The sequence below is a fragment of the Colletotrichum karsti genome, assembly GCF_011947395.1.
Source record: "Colletotrichum karsti strain CkLH20 chromosome Unknown Scaffold12, whole genome shotgun sequence".
In the NCBI taxonomy this organism is placed as follows: Eukaryota; Fungi; Ascomycota; class Sordariomycetes; order Glomerellales; family Glomerellaceae; genus Colletotrichum; species Colletotrichum karsti.
Window position 1 is genome coordinate 941,303 of NW_024065912.1, and position 26,902 is coordinate 968,204.

Genomic DNA, 26,902 nt, shown 5'->3' on the forward strand with positions numbered 1-26,902 from the left:
GCGTGCCTGTTCGCGGCCTCCCGGTGCTTCAGAAGTCGCGGTTGTTCGGAGTTGACAATTTATAATAGCCCTTATAAGTGAAGCAAATCAACAGGAAGCGGCGGCAAGTTTTGAAGCTCGATCTCTGGCGATGTCGCACATGGCCTGGCACGGTTAGCGCAGCACATTGAAGGGGCACATCCTACTGACTTGTACTGCAGCGCGTTCTTCCAAAGCAATATCGCCGCGGGCAATCCGTGTGCGCATGTCCTCCATTACCTCAGGACGGCCCCGGCCGTTGACGAATACAACGTAGCGCAAGCCAGGGAACCGAAGCTCGTATTCGGAATTGAGGGCTGCCAACTGAGAGCTGTCTCCATCCTGCAGTTTGGCCTGCTCTGCCGCGGATTGGGCGCTTTCGACCTTCTTAGCTCCCAGACGGGGATGTGAGCCAATGATCGCGTGCAGTTCGGTCTTGTGAGAAGGGTCGGTCGTGAGCGCTTCGAAGATGTTCTGACAATGTGCGATAAAGTCGTCGTAGGACTCGAACGATGCGGCGGAGATGGACGGGAGGAGGAGGGCATGGATCGCCGGACTCGGTTCGAAGAGGAGGTCCAGAACCTTAGTCTGCTCCTCTCCGGACAATCTGCCTAGGCTTTTGATGTCGGGAAGGGATGCCATTGCACCTGGATTGGGACGATGGCGAATTGACTTTCTGATAGTGTCTTAGAGATGTCGAGGTGCGGACATCAATCGCAGGTGTGATATCATGTTCCGATAAGTTGATAAGATACGAAAGATAAGCCACACGTGACGGAGTGGGTCGTGCATGGTAGCTGGGATCCACTGCGCCTGCCACCGCCTAGGCAAGCAGCGAGGCTGAAGATTTGTTTTGGAGTAAAAGTTGACGCGAACCATCAAACGGCCAATTTCACCGCGACATTTGCTAAAATGCTGTGCGCAAGTACGTCGAGTTTCTGATACACCCAATTGAACATGTCTGACGCGGTCTATAGTTTCCGGAGAAGCTCCTCAGGAGCCCGTCGCCTCGAAGAAGTCGGGTAAGTGTTGGCGCCTGCGACTAGCAGGACGGGATTGCTAACAGCAAACAGGCACTGTCTTCGAGAAGCGCCTGATCGAAAAGTACATCGAAGAGAACGGCACCGAGCCCGGCACCGGCGAAGCCTTGACGAGCGACGACCTCCTCCCCCTAACCCAGTCGCACATCGTCCGCCCCCGACCTCCGACCCTGACATCCATCCCGGCTCTGCTGGCCACGTTCCAGAACGAATGGGATGCCCTCGCGCTGGAAACCTTCAACCTGAAAGAACAGCTGTCGAGAACACGGGAAGAGCTCGCGACGGCGTTGTATCAGCACGATGCCGCCGTTAGAGTCATCGCAAGGTTGACGAAAGAGCGAGATGAGGCCAGAGAGGCGCTGTCGAAGGTCAGCGTCACTGCTGGAGCTACAAACGGCGATGCCATGGCAATCGACTCTGCCGAAGCCCTGCCCGAGGAGCTGGTAGAGAAGGTGAATGCAAAGCATCAAGAGTAAGCCGAATCAAGACCGACGGTTTAGTGGCCCCCTCACTAACATACTGCAGGCTCTCCAAGGGTCGCAAGAAGCGCCCCGTCCCAGAAGGCTGGGCCACACCCGAAGATGTTGCCTCCTTGGCCACCGTGGCCTCCACGTCAACGCCCGTGTCGCAGGCCTCCTCTCTCGCTCTTGAGGGAAGCTACGCTGCCATCGGTGCCCGCGATGGACAAGCCGCGATATACTCAGTTGGAGCAGACCAGGTGGAGAGACAGGTTGCTGTGAACGAGCCAGTTCTAGACTCTGTTTGGACGGGTAGCAAGTTGATCTTTGCGACAAGCAAGGGATCAGTCAAAGTGTTCGAAAACGGCGCTGAGATCGCGTCTCTCTCCGAACACGCTGGACCCGCAACTTCGCTCAGCCTTCACCCGACGGGCGACCTGCTTGCTTCCGTCGGCTCGGATAAGAGCATCGCATTCTACGACCTCAATACGCTCAGGAGAGTCAGCCGCGCATACACCGACTCTTGTAAGTGGGCCCACACGCGACCAATGTAACCTTTTGCTAACTGCCACAGCTTTGACATCCTCTGCTTTCCACCCCGATGGTCACCTTTTCGCTGCAGGCACTGTTTCCGGCGACATCAAGCTCTTCATGACGACCAGCTTGGAGGTTGCCGCGACCTTCTCTCTCGGCGCGCCTGTGGAGGCACTCGTCTTCTCAGAAAACGGCTTCTGGCTCGCCGCCACGGCAAAGGGCCAGAGCTCAGTCACTATCTTCGATTTGCGCAAGGAGGGAGACGCCGCCCGAGCCAAGACGCTTGAGACTGGTGGACCCGTCCAATCGTTGTCTTGGGATTACACTGGACAGTATCTCGCTACGGGCGGCGCAGGAGGAATCACTGTCCAGCAGTACATCAAGAGCTCCAAGGCCTGGTCGGAGCCGTTCCGAAGCTCGGTTGCGGCGGCGTCGGTGCAATGGGGCTCCGGAGCGAAGCAATTGGTGTCTGTCAACGAAGATGGCGTTGTTTCTGTGTTTGGAGTCAAGACGGAGTAAGGCGGCTTCTGGATTTGTCGCTAGTGTATTATAGTAATAGGGCGGAAGAGTCTACCAAAATGATATCCAGTGTCTTGGGCTTACACTGGCATTGTTCCCGAGGTGTCGCCGCCGTCAGGTTAGAGTCACTGTCGCCATCGCGGCGGGGACCTTACCCTTTCGGCTTTGTCATCCCTTAAGTCCGTTTCGGTGCTTGGATGCTGCTGCAGTGCTGCTGCTAGTGGAGTGAATCAAGACGTTTTTTTCTCCGTGATTTTTGCAGCTATGACATAAGCACCGTCAGACGTCGACCAATTTGCACCGTCTGCTGATCAGGCCTGTCAAGGTTCTTCGCGTAGCAACATTTGCGCTCCCGCAGGTACCCACGTTTCCTGTTGGCGTCAGAGGGGTCCAGCTTATCGGGTTCAATCGCCCCTGCACCGTGTGAGCTTATCCGTACTTGTAGGGTGCCTTATCTAAGGCTGCTGGCCGCCCAGACTGGACGTGGAGCACCTTCCTGGTCCCCGTCCCGTCGTGTGCCGTCCATTCGGATCTAAACAACAAGCTGCATCCGCCACCAACAATAGCCAATCCTCAAGGCCGCGCCTACTTCGTGCTTGCTCTCAACAGCATTCACGAAATCCTCCCTTGCACCCCGAATCGATCACTCGCGACGACGGAACATTACCTTCCATCGGTAACCAGGCATGGTTGCCTACGTCTACCTTCCGCGCCTGTCGTAGGAGATTCACTCCTACCCTATTTTCTCCACTGAGACTCCGCGACCCCGACCAGCGACCCATACGGATGCGGATTTGGATTCTCAATCTTGGACCTCTGAACCCTGATCTGCTCTTTCCTTTGAATTTTCTCGGTTTGTCCGTCGTACCCTTTTATTTTCTCTTCGCATTTTGGACTCGGTTGGAAAATAAGCTAACTGTTTCCTCTAGCGCCAACCTATTTGGCCAGCAAGCCAGATTATGAGTTCGGCTTCTCCATCTTCATCCTCCTCCTCCTCGGTGATCTCTGATTCAGAAGCGGATTCTGCTCTGGAACACGACGATATTGAACTTTTCGAGGATGAACTCGTATCCGAACACTCAGACACAGACAACTACCCCAACCCCCCCAATCTACTTGGCGGCTCCCCTTCCTTCGATTCTGAAGCCGACGCATTCGAGGACGAACTCGTTTCCGAACACTCAGACAACTACCACAACCCCCCCAACCCACTTGGCGGCTCCCCTCCCTTCGATTTCCAAGCCAGCGCAGTCGAGGACGAGCTCGTTTCTGAACACTCAGACAACTCCTCCAACCCGTCCGATCTACTTGGACCCCGTTCCCCTTCCTTCGATTCCGAAGTCGACGCCTTTGAAGTCTTGTACCCCGCTCCCGAGGAAATCTCAGACTCCGACGACAACACATCGACACACTCCGACTCAATATCTTCCCGAGAATCATCAGCCGATCGTCTATTCGAGCATCCGGACCTTTACTCTCGCGACTCTTACCCTTTGTCTCCCGATTTGGAAGGCGAACTGGAACTTGCATTACTTGCCCAGATGGACGAACAACTACGACAGCCACCGCGCCGACCGGGCAATCGCGAAGGCAACATGGCACCGCCAAGGCAGGGTGGCGGGGTGAACGGTAACGGACCTGACGTGCTGGTCGACTTGGAGCTCTACTTTAGACAGGAGAGACCTCAGCGCAGAGCACAGAATCAACAAGGACCGGCCGACGTGATTGATCTCACCAACGAGCCGGACAGTCCAGTTCAAAGCCATGCGCCTCGGCCGATCGCGAATCCCCGACGCCAAAACCCCCAAGGGCGCAATCCACCATCTTTCGCACGCAGCGACAGCAGTATCTTGGCCGGGAACCCGCCCGTGATAGATTTGACGGACGACTCCCCCGAGGTGCCGCGTAGGCTCAGACCCGAGAGACCTGCCCTTCATCATCCCCCGATGCCGCCACCATACCGAAACCGCGAGCGTAGGGAACCCAGCGGATTCATGCTCCGAAACACAGCAAGCGCCTTTAGTGGATTGGCAGCCGGGCTTAGGAGACACCTCTACCCACTTCACCTCTTTCCCCCCGAGGAGGACGCCCAGCTGCTTGACATCCTGCACACTAGGATACAGCCAGGAGATCTCAACAACCCGCTCGGGAACATCCAACTGCAATATGAGAATGGCGCTTTCGATCGCCCGGATTCTCCAAAGCCAGTGCACCAACCTCCGCCCCCGGCAAGGTCCGGTTACACGAGGGACACCGGCTCCGACTTGGTCGTCGTTTGCCCCGCTTGTAACGAGGAACTTGCTTACGACCCAGACGTTCCAACGAACGAGAGTCAACCCACGCGCAAGGGAAAGCGCCAGCGAAGCGAGAACCACTTCTGGGCTCTCAAGGCTTGTGGACATGTGAGCAGAAATCAATATGATATCTTACCGATCATGACTAATGCGTTCCAGGTCTACTGCGAGGACTGCTTCGAGAACCGCAAACCAGTGGCCAAGAGGCCGAACAAAGGATTACCCATGACTGATGGAAAGCTCGAGTGTGCAGTGAATGGCTGCGGTTCGGCTGCCGCCAGCAAGACGTCTTGGGTTGGCATTTATCTCTGAGCGCTACGACTCATTGGCACAGAAGACTATGTGTCTAGGCACATGTCGGCGGGGGATCGGCGTCATCCGGACAAGCGGGATGCATTGGCTAGGCGTTTGGTGTGGGAGGTTTTGCCGGAACAAAGATTCCCATGGCACCGGTATAGGGATTTGCTTTTGCTTTATGCGTTCACATATTGAACGCCAGTCACTTTGCAACTGTGATGGCCTCGAGTGGCCAGTCAATAGGTCATTACAAAGTACATGATACGCAGTAGGCAGCACATGACTCCGGTCCTCGAACATTCCGAGGCCATTCTATAGAGTCCAGGTGGACTAATTTCACTTATTACATCCCCAATTCTGTGTGGCATATGATGCCTTTGATGCATTCATTGTGAAGTCGAAAATTGAACCTGCTGCTTCTAAGGGTATACAAATTCCAAATGAGCCTCTCCAGGTGCTCGTGTTCGGGTACGATGCGACTGTGCCAAAGACCGAGAAAACCATGCTCCCAAGCGCCGCCGTATGCTCATCCAATGCATCAAAAATCATCCAGGTCATCATCCCAGTCAATAGCCGCTAGGTCCATCTCGATCAGAGGTGACGGCTGGTATTCCCGTCCCGTTGAAGTCCCTCCAGAGGAGAGCTCGCCGTCCATCCTAGCTGGGGACTCTATCTCCATGACCTCCTGAGAAGACATCATAAGGTCTTGCGTACAAATCAGAGGAAAGAAGTCGTCGAATTGAGCAGGCTTTGTCGTAACAGAGCCCTTGACCTCAGGGACGCGGTTGCAGTTGGTCTCTCGGAGGACGCTCCTGGGTTTGTGGGGTATGGGTGTGGTCTGTTGGGGTAGGTTTCTGTGTTGTGCTGTTTTCTTGTGTGTATCGTTTGTTGTAGGATGTGTCTCGATCGGTGTTGAGCGGGCACTAAAAGCTTGCTCCCGCCCGTCTGCTTTGAATGGCGGCGGTCCACGTCGACTCTCCTGTCGCAAGGCATGCGCTTGCTGCTGTTTTGATGAAGGCAACTTCGACTGCAATGTAGTGTTTGGCCCATTATGGCGGTCGCTCAAAGGCTGCCGAAGGCGTCTATGATCATTGGGGATCACAGGAGTCTTGGCGAGCGGTTTCTTGTCGTAGTGATCTGTTGCTCCCTGGCCCTTGTTCTGGACAGATCGACTTCCAGCCCCTGGATTCCGTAAATGCGGGCCGTTCTCGTCAATAACTCCTTCCTTCGTGTTCAACTCCTCAAGATGTCGATCAACGGTCTCTCGCGAACGGCTCTCTGGTCCATCATCTTCTAGCTCCATGGCGAGCTGCGAGGCGGTCGGGAAAAAGTCATCGAAACAGTCCTGGATGATAGCCTGGGTGCTCGGCGGTGGCATGAAAGACGCCTGCCTGTCTGGAGGCGCCTGTGGAGGAGGCATCTGCGTCTTTGTTGGTAGTGGTGGAGGAGGCATCTTCGGCGAAGATATTTGGGGAGTCGCCACGCGCGGTAACGGTCTCGGTGGTGGAGGCATTTGAGATGACTCGAACTTTGGCTTTGGCCTTGGTTCCCCATTCTGCCTTTCCGTCGGTCTGGCTGATCTCTTTATAACTGAAGAATAGTGCTCAGAAGGGTTCTCATGCTTTTCGATAGGAGGTGTCTTTTCGGCCAAAAGTTTCTTCTCCACTCCAGGTTGATGCTCCATCTCCGGTGGCTTCAGTGGCCGATCCACTGCCTTCTTCTCTTCTGTGCCTTTCTCGATAGACTTGTCCTTCACGAGTGGAGGGTTGGCTTTCTCTTGCTTGATTGACTTCTGGCGGGCAGGTATCTGGGCTGGCAGAATCCCCCTGGGCATCATGAACGGCTTGGGTTTCGGCTTTGAAGCTGGTTTTGGCATGATCACAGGAGGATTTGTGCGGCCCTGCGTTGGCGCGACTACAGGAGCCTTGAAAATAGGAGGCGCTCGCATTGATGGCGCACCAGGGGCCGCCTTAGGGGCCGATGGGGCCTTGAAGTGGGATGCCATGGGCATTGAAGTCGTCGGCCGAGGCTTTTGCGACGGCCGAGGAGGCGGAGGCATGGAGGTAACCGTCGATTGGCAATCTGGAGGAGAAACCGGCTGTGGCGGTGTTATCTTGCTCTTCTTGAGAGGGAGCGGCAAAGGTTCAGCCTCTGACAGCGCATTGGTATGCTCCTCTGGTATTGATTCTCCCGAAGAATCCCTCTTTCTGTTGGTGCCATTTCCACGCACGAATCTGGCAATCGTATCTTGGCTTGGCCGACAGTCGACCAAAGGCTGTCCCTGTCGTCGTCTGTTCTCTCGGGCCTCCTCTTCCTTCGCCTTCTTGCGTTCTCGAGCCTGTTTCGCCTTGACCGCAGCACGTTCTCTCTCCAGCTCTTTCTTGAGCTCCTCCTGTCTCTCCTTCTCCCATTTACGCTGTTCGGCCTTCGTGCGTCGGGGAACCTTGTTCGCCTGTTTGTAGAGATTTTGGGCCTGTTTCGATGTCATCGGCGGTTTGCCCGGAGCACCATCGCGTGAGCCGCCTCCATTTGAGATGACGCTGAAGGTGTTCTGATGCGTCGCCATGGTGATGTTCCTCGTCTCGAAGACATTGTCGATAAACTGTGTCGACGGGACTGACTGAAAGAGTATACTGTCGTCGGTCAGGAAGCAGGTGTCATCTCGTCGAACGCCTGTCCGGCCAGGACTTCGTTGGTCAAGTTATGGCGGGGCAATCAACACCGAAGATGGCCGTGACAGAGACACTGACCGCGTAACTACCTGCTTGGACGCGACGGGACGGCGAGGTGGGTCATCCATTCCATTGAGGTGTGGATGACAATGCAGTGCCAAGCCACACCTCAACGGCTCCTGGCGCAAGCCTGCGCCACGCGGGGTATCGGCGGCTTTGCGCCACAAATCGCGGGGCCCGAATTTTTTTTTTCTGCAGCACCGCATTTTCGCATTTTCGCAGTAGCAATCGGCCAACTTTTCTCGATATTATTATACCCCCAAAACGCCGGAAAAAATGTCGAAGCGCGCTGCTGATGTCGAGATGGGCGACGCCCCCCTCAAGGGTGGCGAGCGTCCCGAGGGCATGGAGATTGACCAGAAGGACCCTGGCATGGGCGAGTTCGAGGACGAATTCGAGGACGAGTTCGAGAGCGAGAGTGAAGATGGCATCATGGAAGCCGGTGTCGACGGACGGCCCGATGCCGAGAGAGAGGCCGAGGAGAAAGAGGGTATGGTACCGGCATAATCTCGCTGAAGGAAATCGAGCTGACCGAACAGGCGCAATGGAGGTTGACCAAGGCACATTCATCGTCGGACGAAACAAGCTCGAACCCGGCCAGTCGCTTGCGCCGGATACGTCTACCTACGAGATGCTGCACAACCTGAGCACGCCTTGGCCCTGCCTTTCCTTCGATATCCTGCGCGACAGCCTCGGCGACAACCGCAAGGTATACCCCGCTACCATGTACTCCGTGGCCGGCACACAAGCAGAGAACGCAAAGGCTGGCGACAACGAGCTGCTGGTCATGAAGTTCAGCGGCCTGAGTCGCATGGAGAAGAACGCGGAGGATTCCGACGACGACGATGACGACGATGACGAGGACTCCGATCCCATTATCGAGCACAAGGCGATCCCCTTGAACTCGACCACCAACCGAATTCGCGCCCACCAGATCCCTTCCCAAGACCCCTCCAAGCCACCCACCACCCTCACAGCCACGATGACCGAGTCTTCCAACGTCTTCATCCACGACGTCACCCCTCACCTCTACTCCTTCGACAACCCGGGCAGCATCATTACACCCCAGCAGAACAAGCCCGTCTCTACTATCCGCGCCCACAAGTCAGAAGGTTACGCTGTGGACTGGTCTCCTCTTGTCCCGAGTGGCAAGCTCCTGACCGGTGACAACGATGGTCTGATCTACGTCACAACACGCACCGACGGCGGTGGCTTTGTTACCGACACCAGGCCGTTCGTGGGCCACACGAGCAGTGTCGAGGAGATCCAGTGGAGTCCCTCCGAGCAGTCCGTCTTCTCGTCCGCCTCGAGCGACGGCACGATTCGCGTCTGGGATGTGCGCAGCAAGAGCAGGAAGCCCGCGCTGACGATGCAGGTCAGCTCGACCGACGTCAACGTCATGTCGTGGTCGAAGCTGACAACACACCTGCTGGCATCGGGCGACGACAACGGCGAGTTTGCCGTCTGGGACTTGCGCCAGTGGAAGCAGAGCTCGACGTCCGCATCTGACAAGCCTTCCCCCATCGCCAGCTTCAACTACCACAAGGAACAGATCACGAGCGTCGAGTGGCACCCCACGGACGACAGCATCGTCGCTGTCGCGGCGGCCGACAACACCGTCACCCTGTGGGACTTGGCCGTCGAGCTTGACGACGAAGAGAGCAAGGACACTGGTGGTGTCAAGGACGTCCCGCCTCAGCTGCTATTTGTGCACTACCTGTCCAACGTCAAGGAGCTGCACTGGCACCCCCAGATCACCGGTGGATTGGTGGCTACTGGCGACGAATTCAGCGTCTTCCGGACGATTAGCGTGTAGACGAAAAAAAAAAAAAAACATGGGTAGTTAAAATGGGATACCAGGTTATGTTTGCTGATGACGAATGACGATCGTATGGGTTTTGCAAAAGATATTTGGCTTCGCTCGGTTCGCTACACGTGGATGTGAAAACTCTTGGGTTCTGTGAGCTCGGCCGGACGGCGAGCCGATTGGAAGATCTCGGTCCCGTTTGCTTGGTTGCACGAATGACCTGAACAGCCTCGTATGACCCTGACACTTTATTGTTTGCAGCCGGGTATTACTCCCGCCGGTCACATGGTGGTCTTATTTTGGGGGCTTCGGTGAGGTTTCTGCGCCGGGCTGGGGAGAAAGGGCTGTCGAGATTGGGGATTTGACGGCTGTTCGTCGGCGGTTCCTGGGAAATTTCGTTGAAATTTCTTAGATGCCATGACTTTTGTAGGACAAATCCAACTCCTGGTGTGCGACGCCGATAGATAAAAGACAAAGAGGTTGGAGCTCGGTTTCGAATGATAAAAGGGACTGGTCGCCCTTCTAGGTTCAGTTCGTAGTCCAGATCAAGTCAAGTTTGACATTCAAGATATCATCACTGCCGACTGTCTTACTCTTCAAGATGCGTTTCTTCTTCACTCTCGCCCTCCTTGCCGGACTAGCGTTTGGTGCCCCAAGCCTTCCGTCCGTTGAAAGGCGCGATGCTATCATGGAGTTTGACAAGTTCTTCATCGGTAGTCTGGCCCCGTACAACGGAAACTTGTCAGTAGCCCTGTGGTCTTCTCCGTGATATCTTAATTGCTAACGTCAAGACCTCTACAGTGTCAGATTCTCAGTCAAACCGACGCCTGGCGCGAGCTTCACCACCTGCATGCTCAGAGACTGGGACGGCGGCCGTATCATACCCACGTACGGGAGGACAGTCTGCTCTAATGATGGAGAGAATGCGACGAACTCGATCACCTGGAGCCTCCAGCCGATGGGTACCGGGTGGCACTTTAGCTGCTGGTGGGCTTTCACGAGCCACGGCGCGGTGCTCAGTGAGGTACACCTTGGGCCGGAGAAGTTTGCGAACGTCACTTTGCCCGCACACCAGGGTGGAGGTTGGCTTATGGAGTACGTCGGGGATCATTACTTCAACTTGACGGCTCGGACTGTGTGATGGCTCAGCCGGCGGACTGATGTGGATGATGAAATGGTGGACGAGCCGACGTAATGTTTCCTTTCAGAGTGCCAAGTCGTATAATTGCCGGATTATCAGATTGAGATTGAAGTAGAGAGTTACGGTTTCAGAACATTTGAAGTAATAGGATCGAGAGTTGACTCAAAAGCACCCTAGTCCAGTTCAAACCATGCCGTCTGTCACACTCCTCTAAAGATCCGCCGTGGACCCTCCGTAAGAGTGTATCTACAAGTGTCAGCAAACGAAGATGTTTCCAGAGTCCATAGCCACTCACAGTCTGGTCAAAACATCCGGCCGGTGTCTGGTATAAATAAGCACCAGTATTGATGAAAACCTCCTGGTTCTCGCATACAAGCCACGCAGCCAGGTTAGGGCGGTTGATATCAGGAGTGCTCCATGTAAGGGTATCGCCCTGGAATGCAAACGTGCCGTAGGTGTTCTTGCTGGCGCTGAACCAGGTCTCGAGCTTCCTCTGCGTCTTGTCCGCGGGGTTCTCCACGTTGAGGTAAAGCGGCGACGACCCGGTGAGGTGCACCAGCTGGCCCGCGTCAACCTTGAACTGGCCGGCGGTGCCCGGCGAGTCGAGATACGCCTTGCTCGGGGTCAGTGTGGGCTTGGCTTGCAGGTAGCTATGGAAGTTGGGAGAGGCGACGGCGCGGATCCAGTACCATCCAGAGACCAGCGTCGTGGGGACAGAACCGCCGCCGCCAGCCGCGGTAGTGGTTACGGTGACGAAAGTAGTCGTGGCCCGGGAGGTGGTACGCGTGCTTCCGCCGGTAACGGAGGCGGTGGTCGAGACTCTGGAGGAGGTGGTCGTTGGAGCGCTGGAACCGGGGATGCATTGGCTGTAGTACGGGCTGGTGATAGTTAGTAAACTGAATACCCGTTTTGAGAAAGCTGGTCTACTTGAGCACTGAGCAAGTGTAACCGCTCACGCAGGTTGTCCCGCCAGTCCAGTTATTGCCTCCACCTATTGCGTGTTAGACGAGCTTGGAGTTGGGAAAAGGAAGAGTCTCACATTGGCCCCATGCAGGCACGGTGCTCTGTGCCGTGACGGTGGCCACTAACAAAAAGCCGGTGGCCAAGAGCTTCAGCAGACACATCTTGACGGATACAGGGTTGACGGTGTATGGGAGTTGAGAGTTCCTTCGCCAACTGACGACTTGGCAATGAAACGAAACATGTCTGCCAAGTTCATGAGTTTAAATACCTTGCACGCGCCAAGAAGGTACAAGTAGTGTTGCATTCGTTCCCGAAAGTCCGTCAGCTTAGAACTGCAACGGAAGCTGATTTCCCTTGTTTTGGTGTTGTAATATAGTTCGTGCAATCACAGCTCACGAGGAAGCCCATGCCTGTTGCAGGACTTGCAAGCGTACCAGAGTCATTTGGGAAGATGGCGCTTCATCTATATTAAGTGTAAGTTCCGTATCGTAGCTGGAAAGTAGCTAAACTAGAAACGGATTCAAGACGCAAGAAGACGGTGACTATGGGGGCAATATACCCGGAAGCCGGCCCCGAGTGTGTTCTGCGGAAGCCAAGCTTCCGGACCCGAAATGGCCAGCCGGAGGGGGCCGATGGCATCTGAACTGATCATATTGAAACACGTGATACATGAAAGCCATCATTGAACCACGAACATAAATGCGATGATATCGATGAAAGTGAAAAGAGATTGGGACGTTGTACGTTGAGCTATTTGAACTCCACAAGAGCGGACAAGTTACCCAGCCACTGCTTCAAGATACAGCTCGACTGATGAAACCACTGAGTACGTCGAGCAAGAAAGGATCAAGCCCCATAACTTCCGCCCCATGGCACAAAAGATGCCAAAACTCCATGTGATCGTCTCCGCCTGATTCCAAAGCTCCAATGCAATTCCCACCGCCAGTCGCCCCTGCGACGAAAGTCGTAGTCAATAACACCCAGGCGATGGCATCTTCCGCGGAGGTACTACCAGAAGGCTGCCTGAACTCGATGGTGCGTCCGTGATCGTTTCCGAGGAGGCGGGAGAGGTTCCACTTGTAGACCTTGCCGTGGACAAAGTCCTTCTTCCTCCCATGGGCGCGCCCGTAGGCGCTGGAGGCCGGAAAGATGCACATCGCCTCAACCACCGCGGGCGTACCATGCTGAGCTGCCACATCAAGGAGGTCGAGGCAGTCTTCCAGTGTTTGACATTGAGATAAGACGGGGTTCCACCTATTGCTTTGACACCAGTACGCAGAGGCCCGGTCAGCGGGTACCAAAGAGTCGAAGCACGCCTCGTAGGTCAGGATTGCCTTTGATAACGCGGCGAGCTGATGAGGGGAGAAGTCCCGTCCGGCCTGGCTGACGTGGATGTGGGTGCTGCACTGCGGTATGTCTTGGACGGAACAGTGCTTCTGGACGGCGGAGAAGATGTTGTCGGTATCGGCGAGCCAAGGGGAGTTGAGGCTGAAGATGGGAGACACCAGTTCGAGAGCCCCTGGATTGACGTTAGTTTGAGTTCATCGTGTAACAGACGCGTTCACTAACAGTTGTTCTTGGAGGGATGCTGTGGGATGGTAATCTCCTGGACGATAGACCATTTGCGGTAATTCGGGTCTACTTTCTCCTTGACCTGGTTGTTGACTCCTTTCTTGGTCAGACGGGAGCTGGTGTCTTGGGCCATGGCGAGCCATGTCTTGTGCTTCTTGCTGCTGGTTAACGACAGTTCAAGTTCAAGACCGAAGTTGAAGGACTGATAAGCGGACATTTTCAAAATGGCACGAGACCAGAGCTTTGGAAAAGATGGAAAATGATGATGAATGCATCAAGTATCCTAACAAGCCTGTTCAGATGTCTTGCGCCCTTTCATATGCCAATAGACTGTTCTAAACCTGGCCGTTTCCACCAGTCCCAAGCCCTAGAAGGTTACGGCCATCACTCGATGAGCCTCTACGACCATTCTAGTGGTTCAGGGAGACTCTGAAACGCCAGTATGGAGTCCGATAAAAAGGGACCATCACCAAAATCTCAGAAGTACGGTCTTTCCCGTGCTCACAAGTCTCTCGATGTAGTCGTCTGCGGCCTCCAAGACCTCGGCGATGTGTGCAAGATTCATCGAAGGCCTCTGTCCATAGGCTGAGAGCCATCCTTAGTTTCTGAACAACACCGCGAGACGCTTGCAACCGGCGCTTGACCCAGGAGGGATTTGAATATCTGTACTTGTGGTAGCTCTGAGCGGTCCGATGTTACCTACTTACTTCCATCTAGCCTGGGACGATCGCAGGTGGGGGCTGGCGAGGCCAAAATAACCCAGCCTTACGTCCCGCCGAATGAGCTTTCGTCACGAGTACACAGAAGCGCCTCACGTCTTCAAAGACAGCCTGATCTCGCGGATAAGTCCACTTGGCGGGCGCAACATCTACAGGGACTTTAAGGGGGCTAGACCCAAGTCACCGTGGTCAACAGCATGCGAGCGTCTACTTGACGGCCCCTGGGAAGAGAAAAGGTGGTTCCCCCGGCGTGTGCGCGCTAGTATAGGCGCCCGTGAGGGTCGTGAAGGTGTGAATCGGCCGTGTGGAGGGGCGGGAATCACGGATGAGGTTGGAGTTGGGGGCGGGGAGGTGGGCGCTTTGAGGGTTTGGGGGATTACGACCTTTGCGAGACATTTGATGGGGTCATCTGACGCAACGGCGGAGGGGTCGTCGGCCTTGCCTCGAGCGTTTGTTTCCCAACGGCGTAGGATGTGGGCAGATTATGGGAATAGATTGCGTTGGATCGGTCGACGTTTCCTTCGTCGTGCTGTGGCCATGTCACTCGACGATGGCCATCCACAGACCGGTGCGACGTGAGATTTGTGGTCTTCTACCACAAAGAACAGGACTGTCGAGTACAAGGATCCTCTGCCAGGGCGGTTGTTCTCTGCTTCGACCGAAATCCGTGAGATCTGGTGCGCCGATGACGGAAGACTGGAGGTTCCATCGTGGGGTAGAAGGCAGGTCATCGCCGTGGATTGAAGGGCGCATAATCCAGGTCAGCAACGAGCAACAAAGCAAAGGGGTGGATCATGGCAAGCCTGTTGCTATCAAAAGGCCAAGGTGAGATATCGACTGGGATGGTTTTGTGGTGGAGGGTGAGAATCACAAGTCGTCGGCGGCTGTCCCTTCTTGAGAACAGAACACCTCAGTCGTCAGTGAGGTAAGAAAGGCGCCTCTGTAACCTTGAAATCTAAAGATCGGCGAGACCATCCAATGTGACCAGCCGATCTGTCTGCCACGGCGACTGCTCTGCAAGACCGTTGCGATCCAGTGACCTGGGTGGCATGCAGAAGGCGCCGCCGATTCGGGGCGAACTGCATGAGAAACCGCGCCAGAGATCTTGAAGAACATGCAGCCGGCCGCATGAGGAACGAGAAAGAGGGGGAAATGTTTGAATCGACAGGGAAACTCATGTTACAAATGCTGCGTGTATTTCTCGCAGGAAGGACGAACTGGAACTGAGGTGGGTGGATTACTGAGGTTGGGTGGCCAATTACGGAAGCTTCAGGGAGCCAATAGCGCCTTCCCCCGGGCAAGCACCTGGAAGGTTCCTCGGCGGCATGCCCCACCTGCACCTGCAACCGCTGAGATGGCGATGACCAACTCATCTGAGCATCTCACTCACACTCACACTCACACTCACATTCACACTCAAACTCATAAAGCCAGAGTCGGAGACAACAGAATCTCACATTCAAAAGTCAACCCACTCGATTCCGAGATAACTTCTCACACACACGAAGAACACAGCAAAAATGGTCGTTTTACACGCCTCCAACCTGGCCGACTTCGACCGGCTCAAGTCCGCCAACACATATCTCGTCGCCGACTTTTACGCAGACTGGTGCGGGCCATGCCACGCCATCAAGCCCATGTACGAGAGCCTCGCCAACGCCCACGGCCAGCCGGGCCAGCTCGTCTTCGTCAAGGTCAACGTCGATTCCGCCACCGACATCGCCCGTCAATACGGCGTGACCGCCATGCCCACCTTCATGTTCTTCGAGAACGGCCAGCCGTACAACGGAGGCCGCTCCGTCGTGCGCGGCGCCGACCCGCGCGCTCTGACTACGACCATCCAGGAGCTGGCGGGACTGGCGAAGAAGAAGGCCGCCGAGGCGACCGCCGCGGCTGCGAAGAAGGCCGAGGCAGAGAGGAAGAGGAAGGAGGCCGAGGAGGCCGAGAAGAAGCCCGACGATGGATCGACCGTGTCTGGCGGGTATACTCTCGGGGGAGACGGCGGGAAGAGGTCGGATTGGAAGATGTCGCTGAGGTGAAGCATGCGGAATCGTCTCACTTGCACATTGATCACAAAAACGAGAGGGCGAGGGAGTTTCGGTAGATACCAAAGCCAATGATTTCGTATTCTTGAACTTTTCACGTACTCCAACCCAGACGCCACCTATTGTGTCTTTGCTACATCTTCCGAAATCGCTTGCAAAGTAGTGAAATAAAACCAAACAAACTTCATGTATGTGTATATGCTGTCATTCCTGCTCTTTCCTCTCTGCAGCCGTTATTGTAAAAAAGGGGGGTATATGGTATCCTTTGTTCATGACATGCGCCTCGTCGAGTTGTGCCCGGAACGTCAAATCCATCGCTGATGAAACAAAACACCAATCCCGTTCGTTCTTCGTCATCATCAAATTTCTTCTTCAGTCGCGTTCGCTTACTTCCCGTCTTCCACTAGTTTGCCACATCCGACGCAGATGAGCCGTTGTCGACCCCCGACCCGCTTCGACTTGAACTCTCGGCTGGCGCACTTCTGGCAGCTCATCTGGTCTCCCTCGTCGCTCGTGTACTCCGAGCTCAGTCGACTGACGATGGAGTTGATGCGGCTGTTGGGGTCGTTGTCGCCCGGTCGGAGCAGTTGAGGGTCTACCTCGGTCTTTCCCTTATCCTCTATGCTCTGTGTCGTACCGTTTTGTTCCTCCTCCACCGCCTTGTCGTATATCCCGGCGCCCATGCTCTTGCGGCGAGACGCCTTTGTGACGTTGCTGGCTGTTGTTTGTGCCGTGTCTGCTGTACTCATGCTGTTGCGGCCCTGGGCCTGCGACTGTGCCGCACTGACATTGCTGAAAGAAACGGAAGATCGCAGGGAAGAGATTCCACGCCAGCGATTCAAGTTCCAGAAGGAGTAGCTCGCCCCGGCGGGATCCAGTCGTAGTTCGTCGCTTTCATCATCGTCTTCGTCTGCAGAGCGGAAGGAGAAGCTCGGAGTCGGGGGGATCGAAGGCCCTCTTTCGCGGGAGGCCCGGCTGGATGTCGGACTCGCCGGGAGTTGCGGCCGGGCCTGTGGGGAGCCGGCGTACGGTTGCTTCCGCGCCTCCGACGCTAGGTTCGCTGCGCTCGTGTTGATCGGGGTGCGTGCCGCCTTGTTGGGCGACAGGGAGCGCTCGCTTTGCGACGGCGTCAGAACCATCGAGCTCGGGCGTCCATGTTCGATTCCTTGCCGCCAAGTGTTGATGTCAGAGCTGAGCTGCGTCGGACCTGGGGCGACGACTCGGGAGATGGAGCTGCGGCGCGAGCGAGGATGGCTGCCGACGCTCGTGCGTGTCGCAACGCTGCCGCTGCGTCCCACACCCACAATGCTCCCTCCCAGTCTCCTCGAGAATGTCGAACCGGTTTCCCAGTTCTCGTGTCGGCGCTTCACGAACGCGCAGTCCTGACGGAAGACTTTGATGACGCCGGACTGGTCTGTTGTCACCAGGATCTGTCCGTCGGGGTGTTTCGACTTTTCGATGTACTGCGGCGATTCCTCGGGCTTCTTCACCTGGGTCTTGTTGGCCTCATCATCCGACTGGCCCCCTTGGCTCGCGATGGACTCCTCGAGGCTCATGAGCGTCACCGGCGGCGGATTGCACAGATCGTAGAGGGGATCCCCCGAGCCGCCGAGAAGTTGACGCGATTTCGTGGGCGCAAACACGGCCGTCGATACCCGGTCAGAGTGAGCGTCAAAGTACTCGCATGGCTTGTCCTTCTCCGAGTCCGCCGAGTGCACCGACCAGATGTACGTCCTTTTGTCTTCGCTCCCTGACACGATCCATTGTCCGTTGTCACTGAAGTCCGCATGAATCTGACTGCACGTGTTCTCGAGACCCTTGAACTTGGCGTCCAAACTCTTGTCGCGAAGGTTGTACAGACGGACCCTGGAGTCGTTGGACGTGATGAGCACCTTCACCTCATCCTCAATGACCATCGTCTTGATGCCGGTAATCTTGCTGCCCTTGGCATTCTTGCCCCTGGAAGAACGGACGTGGAGCTGCGAAAGATGCTTGAGACCTTCTGTCTCGTAAAACATGCACATGCCGGAGTAAACACCAGCGATGGCCGTTTTGCCGTCGGGCGAGAATGCCACCGCCGTCACCAAATCCGACACCTGTGCCGAGTATGCCACGACCTTGTCCGGGATACTCCACAGCCTCAGTGTCGCGTCGAGCGACCCTGCCAAGAAGAAGCGATCGTCGGTGGGGTGGAAGGCAATGGAGGTCACAAAGTCCTTGTGCTTGAAAGTGCAGATGCACTCCTTCCTGCTGATATGCCATAACCGCACCGTCTTGTCCATCGACGAAGACAGCAGGAAATTGTTCTTGCTCCAGCTGAGATCCAGTACCTCTCCCGTGTGACCCCGGAACTCATGGACCGGCTTGCTCCGAAACACGGGCGCACTAAGCCTCTCTCCGGTGGCGCCGGTAGCATTTTCTTCTTCCTCATGGCGCCGCCGTTCTTCTTGCGTCGAAATCACCGCCCACACCCGCACCACTTGATCTTTCCCAGCAGCGGCAAAGTACTTTCCATCTGTGCTGAACTCGGTTGCCCAGATGGCATCGCCATGATTCGACCGACGGCCGCCGTTCGACGTCGTTACTGTCGTACTTTTCTCGCCATTCGTCTCGGGTTGTGGGATGGTCAGCTCCTGGGCGAGGAACATGCGGTTGAACTCGCGGTTCTTCTTGCTGTGCGCCTTCATGCGAATGTATCGTGGCGGCTCCTTGTGGTGGGGAATGTAGCCCGACCCAATGGCCGACGAGAAGACGTGGGCATTGTTGCCTTCGGTTCGATGGTCACTGAAAACGGATTCTTCGTCATCGTCGCGTCTTCGGCCGCCGCGCATGCTCAATCGACTCAGGAATGACACCCCTCCTTTTCTGCATGCCTGTCAGCACATCTTCCACGAGCCCGCCTGTGGCTTTCACGTACTTGTTTTTGGGAGCGTCGAACGCATGTGCTACGAGCTTGACCGGTTGCTCTGGATGATCGGGAAGAGGGCTGTCGGGAGGTCGCCGCAACTGTGGAGGAACAGTGTGGTCGGTGTTCGTTCGCATCAAGATGTGCTTTGCCATGTCAGCAAGGTCGTGGGCCATCCAATGTCAAAAGACGGTGACATACCTGGGATAACGGGTCAATGGCCGCGGGGGACTGCAGGGTGACCGGCGGGGGTTTGACGGGCTTGACCTCCTTCGCATTCGGCGTCGTGGCCCGGCTCAACTTGGTGGGCGTCTTCTTGGCAAAGGTCGGGAAACTGCTGCCTGTAGTCGGTAACCACGATTAGCATCCGCCGTCCACTCTGCGCCACATGGGCGACGATCAGAGGCCGCGCCAGCTCCATACCCGAAGAAGCGGGAGATGAGAGTGGCTCCAGCACAGACGGCCTTACGTACCTTGAGCCTGGGGTTCTGACGCGGCTGGTGATTTCTGGGCGGTCGAGGATCCTTCACGGCTCACTGGAGGAGGAAGACGAGGCTCGGAGGCGGAGGCCGGGGGCAGTGGTGGTGGTGGAGGGCCGTCATCGCGACGGCCGGCGTCCGACAGCTTTAAGGCGGACGTAGGGGTCGACATTTCTTCCCATCATGCGCAGCGCGGAACTGGAGAAAGCCGCGCGTAAAGCCAAGGGACCAGGGAATCGGTCAGTGTTCCAAGGTCAGGTCAGGTCAGGTCGAATGTAGTGTGGACTCTTGCGCGTGAGGCGTGAGCGAGGTGAGCGAGGTGAGCGAGGTAAGCGCGGTAAGGTAAGCTGAGAAGCCCTCGGTGGCTTTCGCTTGCTGATGATGAGTGGTGAAGAGCAGGACCACCAGGTTCAAAAGTAATACGAGCGATCCGAGAGACCCGACGGTCACGAACGGGATTGGATGGAGGACCCGGCGGAGGGCGGGATGACTGGCAATCGCACGGAGAGTTGTAGATGGCCGAGACAAAGAGACAGACAGAACCGCGGATTGCGGATGAGAGGTGCCGAGGTCTCCCGTCGTTGGTAGGTCGCTCTCCTCGTTCCCGTCGTTTCCGATACGACACTTTCGTAACGGACTGGGGGAAAAAGAAGATGGAAACGAGAAGAAGCGGACCTCCTCGGGAAGGAGAGAAGAGTGTAAAAGCCTGGCAGTCGGTGTGTTAGTTTGCGCGCGCGCGCGTGCGGTTGAATGCGTGTTGCGTGTGGTGGTATTATTTTTTTGGTGGTGGTTGGGAATGGGCCTGGGAATCAACCTAAGCGGACATGACATGTGCCATGGAATAGGCCACAGACATGGAAATGTGGGAATCGGTGCTTGGAATTGAGAGGCTAATACGGAGTACGCGGGATCAGATTCGCCTGTCCGCGTATTCCGGCTAAGGACAGGGCACCCTTAGACACTGCTTTTCGATATTATGTACGTGACCCGACCTGCAAGCCCACGAGCAGCTGCTTACCGGGAGGTGAAGGTAAGGGAACGATGTGATGGAAGTGATGAAGGGAAGGGTAAGTTACGCAGCGAATGGAACGCCTTACCTGGGTAGCTTCGACTCTGCGCAATGTAAAAGTCGATGTAAGCAACAACACAACGGCCGCAGTGCAGATGCGCGGCTTGATCCGCAAAGCTTCCTTGCAGGTGGCCGGGATGGCTTGACTTGCACTGGATTCTCCGCCGCGGGCGAGACTGTGGGGGAACAGAAACGAAAATGTTTCTTTTTTTCTGGTTTTCTTCGGGAGCGAAGTATCGGAGAGTCGGGGCCGAGGCAGCACCTGCGAATTCCCGTCTCGTCCGCACCGCTGTTTCTCGCAGTTGTTGGTGTTGACGAAATCGCCGAACCGCGGACAATGACAGAGGCCCGTACGGAGAATGACGGCGTGGAACCAATGCCGCTCGCAGGGGTTGAGGGCGACGACGTAATTCACGATGCACTTGGGTGCAACCAAGGAGGAGGAAGAGTGGGAGGAAAGAAGAACAGGAGGAGAGGGCTGATGGCTGAGGGCTACCTAGGTAAGGTAAGGTAAGGTAAGAGAAACGGAAGAGGAGACGCTGAATGCATGCAGCGGCCGGCTTCAGATGTAAGAAACGTCGGGTCAGAAACCATCTCACAGCCAAAGGCGAAACCCAAGCCGACACACATCATTGCACTGACACCGACACCAACTGGAACGGCGCCGCGCCGCGCTGCGCTTGACACCGGACGATCGTCACCACCCACTGCCACAATCCTTCCTCCGTCTTTGCCTCTGTTATTACTATTCACCTGCCATGCAATGCAGTCAGGCCGGGCAAAATGCCAACACTGACCAGCTCGGCCCGGTGCCCAAGTGTTCCAACTCTGGTTAGCCTTTGCAGCCAGGCACCGGAATCTCAAGCACTTTGGACCCGATTCAACCAATTACTCGGCGATGATGTCCTGCAGTGAGAGATGAACATGGCGAGGTAGTCAAGTGGTGCTCGTTTCTCCCCTCCATGAGCATGAGTTCATCCATCATAGCCACAGCAGTATGCCTGTTCGGGCGGGTGATGGGGACACAGGAAGGACTTTTGGTGGCTGGACGATACATTCGCAGTTGGAGACTCCATCATACAAACATACCCATGACGTCGTCGCCCGACGGTAACCCATGCTCAACCTACCCTCACCGAATACTGGGTATGTGACATTCTGGGCGACCTCGACCATCCGTACGACCACGACCACGACCACGAACACGACTGATGACTGATCTGTCCGATTGAACCCTCGAGGTTAATCTGATCCACGTCGGCGGGAAGGGCTGTGTCCGTGATCCGGCTGGGCGGCAATTAAGGTGATGGCTGAATGCTATTTGGCAGACGGTAAGGTAAAGGTATCGAAGGTTAAGGTAAAGTCAAATCTAGGGAGTTGGAAAGGTAATCAACGATTGAATAAATGGCCAGTCACTCAAATCCCCATACTTCAGATGACCGCCTTGCTCGTCCATAGGTACTAGCTCTGACCCTTCTGAGGCGTCGAGGATTCGCGTTGTGTCGTGTCGCCGCCGGAACCTTGAAATCCAATGTCCAAAGTCTCACAATTCCTACATGGTATTCCGATAGCCGGGATCACGTAGGGAGAGACAAAACCCAATTGAAAATCTCCGCTACCTTTGCCAGGTTCCTCACGTGGCTTAAGCCTTTGCCACGCAGTCTCGACGCCGGTGAAGCTTCAACTCTGTTGCGCAGCACTAGGGAAGTGCGTGCTGACGGATCCCCGCTGACAATCCTCCAGTCTGAGAAAACACAGCCTCTCCCCGAGGCACCCTTCTTTGATACAATGGGGGTGTTCTTGATTGTTCTGTGCAGTCTTCGCCGATCGTCTATCCCGACAACCACCCCGGGCCTAATCTTGCTTGCTGCAAGTATGAGAAAGTGAGGCAGGAAGGAGAAGTCTGTCGATGGGGCTGCCAGAGCTTATCGCTATCGGTTATCAACCCCGATAACGATAACGTTTGCACATCGGAGATAACGACCGCTGTACCTTGGTACCTTACCTTACTAGGTAGGTACCTATATTTCGGAGAAAGCAGTGCGGTCAGTGCCTTAAGCGCCGCTGAGCAGCGCCATCCCAGGCACCGGGCTGGCAGTCAGTAGGACGCTGGAGCACTGCCCGGATGCTGAGCTGATCTGCAGGCTGATCTACCTTACCCGCCAATCTGCGTCGAGATATTTTCAAAATGTTGACTCTTGCATCACCAGACGAATTTGGCCGAAAACCCCCCAAACGAGGGCAGACCACCGACACGATGAAGCTCGTACCGACAAAGGCATCGCAGAATATCGCCGAAGATGCTGTCACATTACTACCCGAGGATTCTGAGGACATGGCAAGTCATTCTTCTTATTCTACGTTGCCCTTATCCCATGCTCTGCGCATCGCGCTGGAAACCCCCCAATTAACCGGCCGTCGCAAAACAGTGGCATGCCTACAACCTCATCAGCCCCGGCGACCTCGTCATGGCACACGCCGTGAGAAAGGTCGTCCAAGAGACCAAAACCGGTAGCACAATTTCCGAGCGAGTCCACACCATGCTGGTCATCCAAGTCAAAAGCACGTTTTTCGACCCCATCGTCGGCCAGCTCCAAGTCAGCGGCATCGTCAAGTCCGAGAACGCATACGTCAGTCTCGGCCAACATCACACACTCGATCTCGAGATCTCGCGCCCATTCACAATAAGCAAGCCCGAGGGCTGGGACACAGTCGCCAAGGAGACGTTATCCGAGAGTCTGTCTGACGACAAGGACGGCGCCATGGCCGCCGTTGTCATGCAAGAGGGCATCGCCAACATCTGCATCATCAGCCAGTTCCGCACCGTCGTCAAGCAGCGCATCGAGAGCATCATTCCCAAGAAGCGCAGCGCCGCCTCCGAGACGTCCCAGGGTATGAAGCGCTTCTTCGAAAAGACCCTGACCGCCCTCCTCCGAACCGTCAATTTCGACCAGCCGAGACCGCTGCTTCTTGCCAGCCCGGGATTCATCGCCGCCGACTTCAAGAAGTACATCGCAGATGAAGGGAGAGACAAGTCCGACAAGAAGCTGATGGGCATCGCCAAGGAGTCCACCGTCATCCACACAAATTCCGGCCACGTCCACAGCCTCAACGAGGTTCTCAAGAGCCCCGAGGTGGGCACCAAGCTGAAGGATTTCAAGTTTACAAAGGAGACGAGATTGATGGATCAGTTCTTCGAGAGATTACGCTTGGAGGACGGGCGCGCATGGTACGGAGCTTCGGCGGTTGCCAAGGCCGTCAGCGAGGGCGCCATTGGCCCCGGCGGAGGTGTCCTCATCATGAACAACTCCCTGTTCCGCAGCTCCGACATCCCGACGAGGAAAAAGTACGTGGGATTGGTAGACAAGGTCAAGGCCGACGGTGGCGAGGTTAGGATCCTCAGCAGCGACCACGAGAGCGGCCAACGACTCGACATGTTGGGCAGCATTGCCGCCATACTGTCGTACCCAATTCACGATCTAGACGACGATGAGAACGAGGCTGGTGCAACAGAAGGCGGAAACGATGGCGAGGAGACTATCATATGAGACCATATTCGACCTTAATGCAAAAGAAACCACGACTTTATGACTCCATGGAAGATTTACCTATCCGAAGCAATTCCCAAATTCAGTGACATTTTTCACAGCGAGCGAGGGGCAAATGGCGGGGTAAATAAAGCTCTGGCCCAGCGATTGCCCCTCCCCCTCGTATGACGTAAACCCGCCCTTGCGAGCCCCCCGAAACAACTGAAACGCGATTCGTGAGTCCCTCTGGTACCTCTGCGGTGCGATGAAATAGGTAGGAGGGAAAATGGTCACGCAATGCCCTCGGCACATCAACACCGAAGCTGCATCGAATGAGTCCAGGTCCTTCCGACCCGTTCCCGATCCCAGTCACCAATGACTAATGGCCTCACTCGGATGAAGACGAGCCATTCGTCTACAACACGTCCCGATATCGTCGCTGCGCGGTACGGCCCTTCCTCTTCTTGAACTTCACATCTTCACACGACAATCAATTGCGAACTGCACTCTCAAAATGGCCTCCGCCCTCACTTTACAGTCGAAGCAAAAGCTCAACACCGGCTATGAGATCCCTGTCCTGGGATACGGCGTACGTTCACTCGTCTTGCGCGATTATCTGACCTGCTGCTGACACACAACTAGCTCTGGAAGACGTGAGTTTCTCGCTATTCTTTTTGTTCGTTTTCTTACCAACGCCACTACAGCCCTCCCGAACAGGCCCACGAGGTGGTCATCGAGGCGTTGAAGGTCGGATATCGCCACGTAAGAACACCAGCTGCCCGCATTCCCGTTTCTTCATCTAACCTCCACAGATCGATTCCGCTGCCTCATACAAGAACGAGGCCGGCTGCGGAAGTGCCATCCGCCAGACCAAGGACATCCCTCGCTCCGAGATCTTCTTCACCTCCAAGGTGCGCCATATCCACTATGATGGCGCCAAGGAGCAGGTCGAGAAGACTCTGGAGGAGACCGGTCTCGAGTACATCGATCTGATGCTCCTCCACTGCCCCTACGGTGGCTCCGCCGGCCGCAAGGGCGCCTGGAAGGCTCTGGTCGAGGCTCAGGAGGCTGGCAAGGTGCGCTCGATCGGCATCAGCAACTACGGCGTGCACCACCTCGACGAGCTTGAGACGCACATCAAGGAGCTCGAGGCCGAGCGTGGAGCGGGCAAGGGCGGCGTGATCGACGTTGCCCAGTACGAGATTCACCCCTGGTGCGCGAGGAACGACATCGTCCAGTGGCTTCAGAAGCGCAACGTCGCCATCGAGGCCTACAGCCCCCTGGTCAGGGGTGAGAGATGGGGCGAGAAGAACCTCAAAGCTCTCGCCGACAAGCACGGCAAGACCGAGGCTCAGATCTTGCTGCGCTGGAGCTTGCAGAAGGGCTATGTCCCCCTGCCCAAGAGCGTCACTCCCGCTCGCATCCTTGCCAACACCGAGATTTACGACTTCCAGCTGTCTGACGAGGACATGAAGTCCCTCGAGACCGACGAGTATGCTCCGGTCTGTTGGGATCCGACCGTTAGCCCCCTGGATGGACCCCAGGATGGCTGAAGTCAAATAGATAGCACTGTCTCACTTTCCCAAGGTATGTCTCGACAAGATCATTCCGATAGGGTGGCAAGTATAGAGCAAAATACCAATAAGAAAGACACGTCACGAATGTTCAGCCCTCTATTGTTGCATGTGAAACCAATGAGGTTGTATTTTGCAACTTCTAGAAGCCTTGGCTTAGCGATCTGGATCTGGTGTCATCGTTACCGACACTGGGACAACCCCGATGTTAGTATGATTCCCATGATGAGTCTTGAATTAAAGCTTTCTTAACGAGCTGCTTCCTATCATGGCATTAGGAGTTATTCCCCATTGAGGACTCCAACTTCTAGCTCAAAATCAGAGGGCCTACCGCCTCGTCGCCGCTGAGCGCCAACAAAGGTTGCGTCGAAGTATCCAGTTCATTCTTCTCTACATTAATATCTTACAAAGAAGCAATAGAAAATCCAGTAGAACGGTTTCTCAAACTAATAAAGATGACACACAGTCTTCTTAATAGCCCTAGTAGCCTTTATAACTTCCCTCAGCGTCTTCATCCACATCCCTGTTATTGGCACTTTTTTTCGGAAGAGCTTCACCTTTCCATTGATCTCATCGACATTACAACCACGTTGTACCCCACCGTCTGGAGAGTAAACCCGGCTTTTCTGAGCAACATTGCCGACCACATTGGACGGCGGCCGGTGTACTTGGTTTCGCTGTTCGCATCAATTCTTTCCAAGGACTCGAGATTATACATCATTGTTCAGATGCGCTGATACTCACCGGAAACGCCTTGGTTCACCCCAGCTTCACTTGCATCCAGGACTCGTTCGCCCACCTGGCCATAGAGAGGTGCAAGTTTAGCAGCCTACAAGCCGGTCTTTGCTACATTCTATACAGCCTGGCCTTCTTGTTCGCTTCGTGTGTTCCAAAGTCATTGCGTGTTATTTCGAGTTTGACAACAAGGTAGGCAAGATTATCAACCACAGCTACATCACTATCACAGTCTCATAATATATTCATAAGCAACTTCACCAGCCACAACTTCGAAACCTTCCCAATCAAAAGCGCCCGTCTTCAGACGGTACAAATGTAGTGATAGTTCAAACATCGTGATAGTAGACTGGATATCTTGTGATCAACGTTGTAGACTAGTGGAGATACTTCCTCCTATCGCTGTTGAGTCAACCTGGATCAACACGTGGGCTGAGACAGGTACACATCTGATCAGTTGGACATCTTCGTAGG

At 55.4% G+C, this 26,902-nt stretch overlaps 11 protein-coding genes across 11 annotated transcripts; 7 read left to right on the top strand and 4 right to left on the bottom strand.

Annotated features, from left to right (window-relative positions):
• Positions 1 to 87: 87 nt before the first annotated feature.
• CkaCkLH20_04650 (ohcu decarboxylase) lies at positions 88 to 660 on the bottom strand (the record flags this gene model as incomplete). The annotated part of the gene is made up of 2 exons (XM_038887369.1): positions 88 to 144; positions 190 to 660. 2 exons carry the CDS (start codon positions 658 to 660, stop codon positions 88 to 90), a joined length of 528 nt encoding a protein of 175 aa, XP_038747535.1.
• Positions 661 to 825: 165 nt separating this feature from the next.
• CkaCkLH20_04651 (cell cycle control protein) lies at positions 826 to 2,569 on the top strand (the record flags this gene model as incomplete). Its single annotated transcript, XM_038887370.1, has 5 exons — positions 826 to 943; positions 996 to 1,040; positions 1,092 to 1,530; positions 1,584 to 2,041; positions 2,091 to 2,569. 5 exons carry the CDS (start codon positions 826 to 828, stop codon positions 2,567 to 2,569), a joined length of 1,539 nt encoding a protein of 512 aa, XP_038747536.1.
• A 959-nt stretch (positions 2,570 to 3,528) lies between these two features.
• On the top strand, positions 3,529 to 5,175 carry CkaCkLH20_04652 (cell cycle control protein; the record flags this gene model as incomplete). The annotated part of the gene is made up of 2 exons (XM_038887371.1): positions 3,529 to 4,971; positions 5,023 to 5,175. 2 exons carry the CDS (start codon positions 3,529 to 3,531, stop codon positions 5,173 to 5,175), a joined length of 1,596 nt encoding a protein of 531 aa, XP_038747537.1.
• A 523-nt stretch (positions 5,176 to 5,698) lies between these two features.
• CkaCkLH20_04653 (uncharacterized protein) lies at positions 5,699 to 7,726 on the bottom strand (the record flags this gene model as incomplete). The annotated part of the gene is made up of 1 exon (XM_038887372.1): positions 5,699 to 7,726. One exon carries the CDS (start codon positions 7,724 to 7,726, stop codon positions 5,699 to 5,701), a length of 2,028 nt encoding a protein of 675 aa, XP_038747538.1.
• Positions 7,727 to 8,168: 442 nt separating this feature from the next.
• Positions 8,169 to 9,708, top strand: CkaCkLH20_04654 (uncharacterized protein; the record flags this gene model as incomplete). The annotated part of the gene is made up of 2 exons (XM_038887373.1): positions 8,169 to 8,382; positions 8,432 to 9,708. The coding sequence occupies 2 exons, from the start codon at positions 8,169 to 8,171 to the stop codon at positions 9,706 to 9,708; spliced, it is 1,491 nt and encodes a 496-aa protein (XP_038747539.1).
• A 592-nt stretch (positions 9,709 to 10,300) lies between these two features.
• On the top strand, positions 10,301 to 10,840 carry CkaCkLH20_04655 (uncharacterized protein; the record flags this gene model as incomplete). Its single annotated transcript, XM_038887374.1, has 2 exons — positions 10,301 to 10,440; positions 10,501 to 10,840. 2 exons carry the CDS (start codon positions 10,301 to 10,303, stop codon positions 10,838 to 10,840), a joined length of 480 nt encoding a protein of 159 aa, XP_038747540.1.
• A 210-nt stretch (positions 10,841 to 11,050) lies between these two features.
• CkaCkLH20_04656 (uncharacterized protein) lies at positions 11,051 to 13,592 on the bottom strand (the record flags this gene model as incomplete). Its single annotated transcript, XM_038887375.1, has 6 exons — positions 11,051 to 11,086; positions 11,136 to 11,718; positions 11,768 to 11,831; positions 11,880 to 12,016; positions 12,695 to 13,322; positions 13,373 to 13,592. The coding sequence occupies 6 exons, from the start codon at positions 13,590 to 13,592 to the stop codon at positions 11,051 to 11,053; spliced, it is 1,668 nt and encodes a 555-aa protein (XP_038747541.1).
• Positions 13,593 to 15,614: 2,022 nt separating this feature from the next.
• CkaCkLH20_04657 (thioredoxin-like protein) lies at positions 15,615 to 16,133 on the top strand (the record flags this gene model as incomplete). Its single annotated transcript, XM_038887376.1, has 1 exon — positions 15,615 to 16,133. One exon carries the CDS (start codon positions 15,615 to 15,617, stop codon positions 16,131 to 16,133), a length of 519 nt encoding a protein of 172 aa, XP_038747542.1.
• A 392-nt stretch (positions 16,134 to 16,525) lies between these two features.
• Positions 16,526 to 19,695, bottom strand: CkaCkLH20_04658 (WD repeat domain-containing protein; the record flags this gene model as incomplete). Its single annotated transcript, XM_038887377.1, has 4 exons — positions 16,526 to 19,004; positions 19,057 to 19,190; positions 19,246 to 19,385; positions 19,518 to 19,695. 4 exons carry the CDS (start codon positions 19,693 to 19,695, stop codon positions 16,526 to 16,528), a joined length of 2,931 nt encoding a protein of 976 aa, XP_038747543.1.
• Positions 19,696 to 23,060: 3,365 nt separating this feature from the next.
• Positions 23,061 to 24,140, top strand: CkaCkLH20_04659 (translation factor; the record flags this gene model as incomplete). The annotated part of the gene is made up of 1 exon (XM_038887378.1): positions 23,061 to 24,140. The coding sequence occupies one exon, from the start codon at positions 23,061 to 23,063 to the stop codon at positions 24,138 to 24,140; it is 1,080 nt and encodes a 359-aa protein (XP_038747544.1).
• A 493-nt stretch (positions 24,141 to 24,633) lies between these two features.
• On the top strand, positions 24,634 to 25,672 carry CkaCkLH20_04660 (putative aldo/keto reductase; the record flags this gene model as incomplete). The annotated part of the gene is made up of 4 exons (XM_038887379.1): positions 24,634 to 24,708; positions 24,762 to 24,772; positions 24,824 to 24,881; positions 24,932 to 25,672. The coding sequence occupies 4 exons, from the start codon at positions 24,634 to 24,636 to the stop codon at positions 25,670 to 25,672; spliced, it is 885 nt and encodes a 294-aa protein (XP_038747545.1).
• Positions 25,673 to 26,902: the final 1,230 nt, after the last annotated feature.